Below are 12,257 nucleotides of genomic sequence, written 5' to 3'. Positions count from 1 at the left end.
TCTATGGGGGGGGGGATGAAGTCTATGGGGGGGGGGATGAAGTCTATGGAGGGGGGGATGAAGTCTATGGGGAGGGGGGGGAGATAAGGTCTATGGGGAGGGGGTGGATGAAGACTATGGGGATGGGGGGATGAAGTCTATGGAGGGGGGGATGAAGTCTATGGAGGGGGGGATGAAGTCTATGGGGAGGGGGGGAGATAAGGTCTATGGGGAGGGGGTGGATGAAGACTATGGGGATGGGGGGATGAAGACTATGGGGAGGGGGTGGATGAAGACTATGGGGAGGGGGTGGATGAAGACTATGGGGAGGGGGTGGATGAAGACTATGGGAGAGAGGAGAAGACTATGGGAGGGGGGGACACTATGGGACAGGGGAGAAAAAAAATATTCTGTACAAACTGTCCCATAGTAAGAAACACTATGGGACAGTTTGTTCAGAATATTTTTTTTCTGGGTTTCTTCCTCTAAAAACTAGGTGCGTCTTATGGTGAGGTGCGTCTTATGGAGCGAAAAATACGGTATATATATATATATATATATATATATATATCTCAAAATACACTTAGAATTAAATTGTATATATCTAGGTATATATAAATAAAAATACAAAATATACATATGTCCATATACAAAATTACATAAACAATTATATAAATATACTCGTAGACTTCAAATATATAAATATGTATATATTTAAATTCTACGTGCGTATTTATGTACTATTTTTACATAATTAAGTAATTTTATTGATTGCAATGTGAGGGACATGCCTGCCAACCCAGGCCAAAAGTCCAGAGAATTTAATTTGCTTGCATTGTATTTTACCCTGTAACGTTCTATGACACCCTAAAACCTGTACATGGGGGGTACTGTTTTACTCGGGAGACTTCGCTGAACACAAATATTAGGGATTCAAAACAGTAAAACATATCACAGCGATGATATTGTCAGTGAAAGTTTTTTTGCATTTTTCACACACAAACAGCACTTTTACTGATGATATAATTGTTGTGATACGTTTTCCTGTTTTGAAACACTAATATTTGTGTTCAGCAAAGTCTCCCGAGTATAACAGTACCTCCCATGTACAGGTTTTATAGCGTTTTTGAAAGTTACAGGGCCAAATATTTTTACATTGAAAATGGCCAGGTTGGTTACTTTGCCTTTGAGAGCATATGGTAGCCCAGGAATGAGAATTAACCCCATGGCATACCATTTGCAAAAGAAGACAACCCAAAGTATTGCAAATGGGGTATGTCCAGGCACAAATTAGCGTTCGATTTCGTTTTTTTACTTTTTTCACACACAAACAAATATGAACACTAACTTTGGCCAGTGGCTAGTAAAAAAGACTGGACATACCCCAGGGTATTCAATATGGGGTATCTACTTTAAAAAAAAATATGTACATGTGGGGTGTTATTCAGAGATTTATGACAGATAGTGTTACAATGTCACTATTGATAAATTTAAAAAAAATTATGTTTTGAAACCGCAATATCCTACTTGTATCTATAGCCCTATAACTTGCAAAAAAAAAGCAAAAAATCACGTAAACACTGGGTATTTTTAAACTCAGGACAAAATTTTGAATCTATTTAGCAGTTTTTTTAATTTGCTTTTGTAGATGAGTAAAATATTTTTTAAGTAAAAAAAAAAAAAAAAAAGTATTTTCTTCTATTTTTCGATTATATTTTTTTCAATTAAATTCAATGGGATTATATAAATAATGATATGTAAAGAAAGCCCTTTTTGTCCTAAAAAAAACAATATATAATTTGTATGGGAACAGTAAATGAGAGAGCGGAAAATTACAGCTAAACACAGACACCACAAAAGTGTAAAAAGAGGCTTGGTCGCAAATGTACAACATCGCAAAAACAGTCCAGTCCTTAAGGGGTTAAATGAAGTGGTCATGTTTTCTTAGTCCTGCAATTAAAAACAACCATTTAGCAGATATGCCAATGATTCTTCCTGACAGTTACTAGAAGATGCTTCCACAATGAGAACAGAGTTAAACGTTGTTCTTCAAGTAATGCTTCTCATAGAAAACATTTGATTGAACATGCATGGTGTTTTGATAAGCATGCTCTTCTGGTCCCAAATCCTTTTCTATATGAAGCATTGAATTGTATGAGAGTTTGTAAGTCATCACAGTCTCACTGACAAAGACAGAAGCGGATAGGGCCTAGAGGTATCAGCTATACCACACTGACAAGGCCTAACCAGGCTAAAACAATCATCAGGGGTTAATGTATCTCTGGTGCTAAGGAAGCAAGACGGAATTTGACCTGGACAACTATTTCAATTGGGATCAGACTAATATATAATTTAGGCTCTCCCTTTAATGACACGAGAAGAGCTAAAACCAGCTTGAGAGCAGAGTGTCAGGGTACCTGCGGTCTCTACCTCCGAAAGAGGTAGAGACTTAGCTGTTCCTCCATCCAGACGGCCTGATGGCTCCCTTCCCCACGGTCTATCCGGTCATGCAAGGCCGGTCGCGAGGGAGTGACTGCCTTTTACAGCATCTAGGCAGGAAGTTGTCATCAGGACACTCCTCCGGAACGACCGGTCACTCAATTGCTGCAGGACCAATCAGGAAGCCTCGGAGGCGTGGTTACTGCTCTGAACAGGGTATTTAACAGAGCTTCGTTCATTAGCTCATTGCCCTGTCGTGGTTCTAGCTTGTTCTAGTCACTCAGTGCTTGTGTATTCTATTATCCCTTTTGGTTTTGACCCGGCTTGTTTACCTTACTCTGCTTATCTCTGTTACCCTTGATTCGGCTTGTCTCTCGCTTACCTGTCTTCTGTTACCCTCGACCTCGGCTTGTCTTTGACCATTCTATACTGTACTACTTACGTTAGTCCGGCCATTCTAAGGTCCGGTATACGTATCTGGCTACTGTTTGTACTCTGCGTGTTGGATCCCTGTCCCGATCCTGACACAGAGTAGGAATGCTCTAATACAGTGGATCCTAACTATTACCGCTGGACCCAAAAATAGGTCCACATGTTTCAATGGGCCCCTACTGGTAGGTATTGACACTTCATGTTTATTAATTGCCCAATAATATATGGTTTAATGTAGCAGCATTGCGCTCTCCAGTGTGGTAAAGACTCCTTTAATGTGGTAATCTAACATTTGCCCAGCCCTAGTCTAAGGTATCAGGAATTACTGTGGGTCACTGAGCACAATTTCAAATTGATGAATGGGTTGCCAAGTTAATCTCACGTACATTAAAAAAAAAACTTCACAAAATTTGGAAAGTTTTGTCTTTCATAGCTAGATTCATCCACACCATGTGCACACAGCTTAAAGGGACACTATAGGCACACAGATCACTTTGTCTCATTGAAGTGGTCTTGGTGTACTGTCCCTATCCCTTGAAGTCTAAAATTGAAGACGGATCTAGAATAACGTGAGTGTTTAAAAGATGAAAGGCACTTTAGTGTTAGGAATGTATGCACATTACTAGGATGAAATTGTCATTATGATGACAGAGGTAGGGGTGGGCTTTTGGTACTAGGAAGAACCCCCAACCCAGTTTTGAAAAACACTTGAAAATGTAGTTAAAATATGGAGGAACTGCACCACAACCACTCTAAGCCGTAGTAGTTATAGTTCTTGGAACGTGCCATTAAAAAGAACACTTTTAACATTAGGAATAGAAACAGTTTTCCTCTGATCCCTGCTGGCAAATAAGAAAATGTTTGTCATTTTCTATTGAATGGAAACTTTAGGCACCCAATAGATGTTAAGCCTCCCGCAGTCCAAGGCTGGGTTTAATTCTAATTTAAACGTTTGTGAAGTCTGTTAAACATGTGCAGTGTTATGTGTAGCTTCTTTATTGTAAATGTTTTAAGATATTGGGGTTAACCCCAAAGTCCATCAGCCAAGCAGATCTATAATATGGTAGAACTTTGTAGATAATTTTCATCTATACTTGTGCAGTGAAACTCTTAGAACATTTTTTGTATTTTCTATTAAAAACGGACACTATGCAATGTCCCTGTCCCCTTAACGACCAAACTTCTGGAATAAAAGGGAATCATGACATGTCACACATGTCATGTGTCCTTTAGGGGTTAAAGGGAAAGTTTAGGCTGCTTAAAACACCATAACAATCTAAAGCCAGTTTTGTAAATGGAGAGTAACTGATTGGCTGAGTCCCTTGGCAGACAGGTCTCAGCCAATCAGCAGTGCCCTTGCCCGGCGGCACTCTGCACTTCCTGAAACTGAAAATGAGAGTAGGGATCAACACTGGAGGCAACTTTAGTGTTCGAGAATGGTTTAAACCCTTAAGATGAGAATGCACCTGGGTGCCTTCTGGCACCATTACAGCTTAATTCAATAGAGTTGTTATGGTGCCTTAAGGGACAGCTACACTGCACTCCTACCACGTCAATGAGCTGAAGTGGTCTGGGTGCCTATATTGTCCATTTAGTGAAAAGAAAAAACAAACAAAAAAAAATACATTTTCTAAAAGTTTCAATGCACAAACATAGATAAAATGTTTATTTAGAAAGTGCTACCGTCTGATATATCTGCACATGGCTGATGGATTTTTAAAATGTACAATAAAGAAGCCACACAACATTGCATATGTATACCAGACTGCACAAACTTTTAAATTATAATTAAACGCAGCCTTAGACGGCAGGAGGCTTTACATCTATTGTGTATGGCCGCAGAATACACAGTTTGCTACGGTGCGCTAACTAAAATAATAACATGATGTGCAAACAACACATTACTTTAACAAAAAAAAAAAAAAATATTAAAAGCTTTTTCTTTTTTTCCCCCTTCAGCATGAAATGGGAAAATAGGACACAGACTCCCCTCAGAGAAAACTCAGTGTGCGGTCTGAATAAATAACAGGAGGAATAAAAGGAACAGTGACACTGGGTCAAGTAGCAGCATCCATCAACCACAGCATACTCACAAATAGAACCATCTCCTTTTAGGGCACATAAAATAGGACAGTACAGACAAACATCATGTGCATACACTTGCTCTTATACAACGGGATCTGCAATAATTCTTTGTGGACGTTACAGATTAAACCAATCCCTTCTAAGTGGGTTAAAACACATTCTACTGAGAGGTTAGTACCAAGCATGGTTTCTGAATATGACATCATGCACATGCCGCATGCACCATTCACCAGCTATACGCTGCTAGTGAATCTGATGGGTGGAGGCAGGGCCAGTTCAAGGATTTCTGCCGCCCTAGGCAAAGATCCATTTTGCTGCCCCCTCATGTCACACACTGACAGTCACTCACTTCCCTGAAGTCCAGTATGGGGCATCTCCTCACTCCTCCCGCCGTTTAGTTTGCCGGGGCCGGAATGATGTCATATTCCGGCTCCCGGCATCACAGACGGCGCGCGAGGGAGGAGTGAGAGGCTGCAAGAACAGCTTCTCCGTCCCGGGACAGGTCACTTATTTTTTGGCAGAGGAGGCACCTGCCATCAAGGTAAGCAGGTGACTGCTCTGCCTTACCTAGCACAGGTTCGGGGGCGCCCTGAGGTGGCCAGATGTGACAGGGCTCCTCTCTGCTCCCCCACATTCGGGTGCCTTGAGGATTGGCCCTGCGCTGGGGGCAGCTCAATAGCCATTCTCCCACCGCTGCGGCCCCAGACAGGGGCAGCCAGCCAACCAGGAAACATCCCAGTGGGCTCCACAGCAGGCCAGTGCCCTAGGCGAATTCCTTGTTCGCCTAATGGTGGCACCGGCCCTGGGTGGAGGCACCTCCTAGGTCAGGGGTAGACAAACCAGCACCCCAGATGGTTCACCAACGGCACTCGGCAATGTAAACACTAGCAATGTTATTCAATCACGTGAGAATTTAAGGTCAAAATAGCTGAAATGGAATGCTATGTTTTCAGTTTAGCGAATCTGGCCTTAAAGGGACACTCCAGGTACCCAGACCACTTCTGCCCATCGGACTGGTCTGGGATCCAACTTCCACCACCCTTAACCCTGCAAGTGTAATTATTGCAGCTTTTATAAACTGCAATAATTACCTTGCAGGGCTAAGTCCTCCTCTAGTGGCTGTCTATCAGACAGCCACTAGAGGGACTTCCGTGTTCTTAGAATACGGGAAGTGTTTTAAACTACGCTGGACGTCCTCATGCTATGCATAATGCCATTGCAGCGCTTGCACATTAGGTCTCCCCTGCCGACTGATGGGCAGAGCCTGACCCAGCACCGAGGGACTGCGGCGCTGGATTCAGGTAAATGGGAAGCGGGGTGGGAGGGAGAGGGGCACTGTAGGGTCCTGCAGTGCAAGGAAAAAGGATATGTTTTACTGGCACTAAAGAGTCCCTTTAATTTTAAAAATTCGCTTTGAATTCTCTCAGGTTAATGAATAACCATATGGATGTCCTGCAATACAAAAATGACCCTTATAGAATTGCAACATAACGCTCCAGCATCGTGGAAGTCTGTGGTACCTCTAGAATAAGCAAGCACCACCTCAACAGCACTCATCAGATGTACACAGCCAAGACCATATATGAAAAGTAACATAACCCCCCTATCAAGGGTCATAGAGTTGACTTTATTGTAGTAACAGGCTTAGCCGCCCATGCCAGAGAGTAATACAATGTAATCAGTGTTTGAGTCCAATATAGCATGCTATTGCAGGTTCCTACTGAATACCACACGTGCTTCTGAAGGGACCAGGAACCCCAGATATAATCCGGGAAAATGAATAAATAAAGGCTGAATGTCAGCACACAGGGACAGGATTCACCCACCTTTACAAAGAGCTCGATTAGGTTGTCTTTGTCCTCTAGAACTCCATTATGTTGCACAGACAGAGACATGCTGCTTCTCCCAGTAACCGTTGCTGCTACAATGTATCACAGCCAACTTCTCTCCTTCTGGGATGCTTCCCCCTCACGCCCTCCCCCTTGGTTTTCCTCTTACTCCTTCTCCTTGTTTGGTTGTATTTTTTTTCCCTTGATGCCAACTCCCTGATCCCCCTCTCTTTTTATTTTCCCAGCCAGCACACTTTAGATTAGTGGAACTTGCTCCTTCCAGCCTTACACTTCCATCCAGTGGTTTATTGTTTTCTTTCTCTTTCAATCCACTGCTTCCAACACTGTTCCAGCCTCGGTAGAGTCCTCCTTATCTTATCCCTTCTCTAAATAGCAGACGGTTCTCTTTGTTAGGAGTGCACCTTATAGTGAATAGGTCTCTCCCAGTACTGAACCCCAGGCTCTGTCTAACGGGACTTTACAGAGAGGAGGGAGGAGGAGAGCAGAGGAGGGAGGGGCAGCTAGCAAGCAACTGAATGATTAACCATTTCAGCCTGTAGCCTCAAAAGTCAAAACAATTATTAACTAAAACGCCCCTCAAATAAGGTATTCACAAAGTTACATGGATATAGCATTGGTAAGCTTGCAACGTGTTTGTTTTAAAGCAACTTTGCGGTGTACAGTATTCAAATACTAATTTACAGAAATAAAATTAAATATGGTAACTGAACTCCACTGTTAGGTGTCAGGTTCTAAAATCATTTATAAAAGGGGAGGAGGGTCTGAACCTAAACATTAGTAAAATATTTATTTTGAAAGTTAGTGTCCCTTCATCGTTAGAATTTTTAATTTGTGTGTGTTCCTTTTGTTTAAAATACTGCCCCTCCCCCTCCCCTTATAAATATATGCCCCCCAAAATACTTACTTTTATTCCAATACTGGGACAAGTCTAATGACACTATAGAAAACATTGGGGAAATAGGCCACATTAGCAAATTGCTATGCTCTTTAAATTCCATGGCTTTAAAAAAAAAAAAGCATTAGCAGCGTTTGGTACCATCATGCTGAGCAAATTTCAAATGGTTTACGTAACCAGAGAAAAGGGACAGCATCATTGCACCAAAACCACTACATCAAGATGTAGTGGTTTATATGCCTAGAGGTTTGCATTAAGAATGTATGTAGTCATTTTATCCAACTAAAAAATAATGGACTGACAGAATTCGGCATCTCCACTCAAGCATAGGCATTGCCTGTCTTGATGTTTAGTATGTGTACATGCAAAGTTTATGCACTAAACTAAAAGTGTGTTGACAAGGGAATGGAAATTTTTAGGACAAAGCAACTGGAAAAAACAGGTGTGTTTGAAAATGCTTCCAATTCAGTTATTTTAACCAAAAGAACCTGGTGTTTAGTCAATAAATCCCTGTGTATTATTGTATTTGTCATGTGTATCTGTGTGAAAAGTGTTGGCTGTATTCATGTATATTTGCTTTCGTAAAAGTGAATTATGCTCTTATTTGTATATCTAATGCTGTGTTAGGCAGCTTTCGGCACTCCAGATGTGGGGTTTACAGCCATTTTGCTGGCAAAGCATCAGTAGTCCACAACATCTGGAATGCCACTGATTGCCTACCCCTGGCCCCTTTCCTCCATATCTCTCCCCCCCCCCCTTGCCAGCCTCCCCCTTCATCCATATCTCTCCCCCCTTGCCAACCTCCCCTTTCATCCATATCTCTCCCCCTTTGCCAACCCCCCCTTTCATCCATATCTCTCCCCCCCTTGCCAACCTCCCCCATTCCATCCATATCTTTCCCCCTCTTGCCATCACCCCCCTTCATCCATACCTCTCTCATCTTGCCAACCTCCCCCCTTTCATCTATATCTCTCTCCCCTTGCCAACCTCCCTTTTCATCCATATCTCTCCCCCCCTTTGCAAACTTACCCCCTTTGATCCATATCTCTCCCCTCCTTGCCAACCTCCCCCATTTCATCCATATCTTTCATCCTCTTGCCAACCTCCCCCCTTTCATCCATATCTCTCTCCCTTTGCCAACCTCCCCCTTTCATCCATATCTCTCCCCCACTTGCCAACCTCCCCCCTTCCTCAATATCTCCAACCCCTCTCCAACCCAAAAAATATCAATATTTTCAATTTGTGGAATCATTTGTGGTATGTTTTCACAGTGTTAAATTTACTTTCTCCTTTTTCTTTTGGCAATCTTCAATAAGTGGGGTCTACAATATCTACCTAATTTGATCAGCTCTGTCCAGGAAAATGGAGCTTGTCATTGTCCCATATAAATAAAAAAAAACAAATACTCTGCGCTTTCAAAACATCGTCTGCAGAAGCTGAGTTGAAACTCTGTTAATGACTAGTAAGGGTGAATGCTGAAGGGAGTCTGGTTTAAAAGCCAATACTACTGCCTTCTGCAAAGTATATTGCAAAAGCTGGCTGTTGAACTAAGACTTTTTCATGCTTATTTGGAAACAATTTCAGAACGATGATGTCATCGTTTATGACATAATGTCTGTTTGGAAAGGCTTAGCAATTCTCATGTGTTGAAGCTAAAAATAATAAATATAAAAATGAAGAATGACTGTTACGGTAAAAAGGACTGATTAATCATAGCGCTATAGTAACACAGGCTGGGAAAGACTCAATTCTCCCCGACTACCCGTGCTTTCTTGCTTTTGACCACAGACCTGGATCATTTATATTACATGCATTACGACATGTAACCCACAATGACTTTTGCTCATGGTTTGCTAGGAGCTTCTTTGATATGTTGTTTTACCAACAAGCCATTTGTTTAAAAATTGGTCTGTCGCTAACATTAGTGAGTAGCAAAATCGTACCATTGGTAACTAGACTCCGGCATTCAGTTTGAAAAAGCTTGCAGTTTGTCCACGTGTTGTCCACAACTTGAACTGATGGTTAGGGGACAGCCACTAAATCAAACAAATAAATAATAATTTTTTAAAAAAAAAAAAGGTCCTGTCCTTTATTATAAAAATCCTCAATGGACAGCAAGTATCGAAGGTATTTTAATGAATGGGCATGTATTGTATTTGTTGACATGCATTATGTTTTTGAGAATTGTATTAATGTTGACTTTTGGGCACGCCCAAAGTGGATGTACACTTGCTATGTTTTATTGAGTGTAAAATAAAGAATATTAAAAACAAAAAAAAAAACAGGTATCACCAAACCAAACACTTAAATACACAACCAAATACTCAAAAGTAACCAAGCATTCAAAATCAGAATATTGATTGAATGTGAAACGAATCGGAATGGTAAAATAACATTCAATTTGGTCAGAATTCATTGACAGAATCCTTATTTTTGTGCGCTTTTACTAAAGCTAATCAGGTCAGAATTCTGTCAACGAATTCTGACCTGATTAGCTTTAGTAAAAGGGCACAAAAATGATATGTACTGCAAATTATATATACATATAAATATTATGTATATATTTTCCAGTACTGTAACAACCTACAGTTTGGTTTGCTTTGAGAGGAACTCCCTTGTAGACTAGACCTTCCCAGGTTGCCTGAGAGTGATACGCGGACCTGGGTGATCTCTGAGGGCATGGGTGGCTTTATTTACAGGAGGGATTGAGTCAGAAAGGACCAGACAAAAGCAGTGTCAGGAGTATGATGGTCAGGTGCTGGCAGTAAAGGAGCGAATTCAAGGGTCAAGCCAAAGGTCAGGAGCCAAGAAATCCATGAATAGGGGGCAGGATGCCAGAGGCCAAAGGTCAGAGACAAGAAGAGGTCAAAGGGTTAAAATGAAAAGTCAGAAGCCGAGAAGTTTTCCCCGGTAATAACAAACCAGAAACCTGGAACATGAATCAGGAACCAGGAACAAGTATCAAGCGCAAGGATCAGGATAAAGGATCAAGAATTAGGAACAAGAACCAGGATCAGGAACCAAAAACAAGAATTGTAAAACAGGATGCTCTGAGACTGGAGCAAGCATCAGAACAACCAAGCAATGACCAAGTGCAGTGCTTAGGTATTTATAGGGAGAGCTAATCAGGTTATCTTCCCCCCACCTGCTTGTAGACGTAGCCCCTAATAGCAATAAAGGAGGTGTCAGAACCTGATGCCATATTTGTTGCATCAGGGCTCCTCCTACCTGCTATTCCAGCATCTCATACTCCATCTTAAGAGGCACAACACACCACGGAGGTGCCCACATGGCGCCTGCAACTTTGCCACTGTGGGACCATCACGGAGTCCAACACCAAAGGTGGACCTGGCCACAGGGAGCATCGCTGGAGTGGCAGCCCAGGCGGACCAAATCCCAGGATGCCACAGGTGTGCTAGAGAAGGTAAGTGCAGGGCTCCATGACAAGTGCTGTGATAAACTCGTTTTTGCACCCTTTGCTTCTTTTGTAACAGGTTTCCCAAATCATTTGCACAGCCAAAATCCAGCGATCTGAACCAAAAATTGTGTGTGGGTGAGGGGCAAAATCAATTCAGTCTGACCATATTTTTGTTCCATGCACAAATCTTTTTGTGACTCATAATTCCCAACTGAGAAAACTTATATTGGCGCCCCCTAATGTATAATAGGAGATGTTAAGTTGTAGTTACAGACTTGTTTCCCTGCCACTTTCTAAATGTATACTGGCTGCTGTTGCTAATCAGTACATTTAAAACATACCTCAGCTAAGTGTAAAGAGTCAAAATCTTGGGGTTGTTTATGTCCCAATCAGGAGTCAGCCAAGGCAGGTGCACCATATCATACCATAGCTTCCAAATGTGGACATCCTGAGGAGTTGCTAGCTTACAGAAAACAGTGAGTTTTAGAAAATAGCAAAACTCAGTGACCCCTGCCTTAAAGGACCACTATAGGCACCCAAACCACTTTAGCTCAATGAAGTGGTCTGGGTGCCAGGTCCCTCTAGTTAAAACCCTGCAGCTGAAAACATAGCAGTTTCAGAGAAACTGACATGCCACTGACAGCCACTAGAGGCCGCTTCCGCTTCCGCAAAAGGCGCTGACGTCCATACGAAAGCATTGAGTAATGCTTTCCTATGGGCGGTTTAAATGAGCACGCTGCTCTTGCCACACATGCGCATTCGGCGCTGACCTCGGCAGGAGGGGGAGAGTTCCCCAGCACCGAGGGAGCCCGGTGCTGGAGAAAGATAAGTGGCTAAAGGGGTTTTAACCCCTCTAGCCCCTTCAGCCCAGCGGGAGCGGGGCCATGAGGGTGGGGGGGATCTAAGGACTACATAGTGCCAGGAAAGCGAGTTTGTTTTCCTGGCACTATAGTGGTCCTATAAGGTTACAACCTTGGAGTCATATCTCTGCCTCTGTGTGAAACCCTGACAACTATATGGGCCAAGATGTCAATGAAAAAATAGTTTGAAACAAGAACACGCTATATTGCACTACTTAAGCAAAGGAGAAGTGGTTCAGTGGCTAGCACTCCCTTCTTGACTGTCACCTTGGTAAAACCACCCCTCTCTTTAGTAGCCT

At 42.3% G+C, this 12,257-nt stretch overlaps 1 protein-coding gene across 1 annotated transcript in view; it reads right to left on the bottom strand.

Moving 5' to 3' along the window:
* Positions 1-7,231, bottom strand: part of CLIC4 (chloride intracellular channel 4) — a 57,587-nt gene extending 50,356 nt beyond the window's left edge. The window contains exon 1 of the mRNA XM_063456539.1: positions 6,762-7,231. Coding sequence (XP_063312609.1) covers positions 6,762-6,830 — 69 coding nt within the window. The 5' untranslated portion in view covers positions 6,831-7,231. The remainder of the gene's footprint in view (positions 1-6,761) is intronic.
* Between the last annotated feature and the right edge of the window lie 5,026 nt (positions 7,232-12,257).

The sequence above is a fragment of the Pelobates fuscus genome, chromosome 1 (assembly GCF_036172605.1).
Source record: "Pelobates fuscus isolate aPelFus1 chromosome 1, aPelFus1.pri, whole genome shotgun sequence".
In the NCBI taxonomy this organism is placed as follows: Eukaryota; Metazoa; Chordata; class Amphibia; order Anura; family Pelobatidae; genus Pelobates; species Pelobates fuscus.
This window is presented reverse-complemented; position numbering and strand designations above follow the sequence as displayed.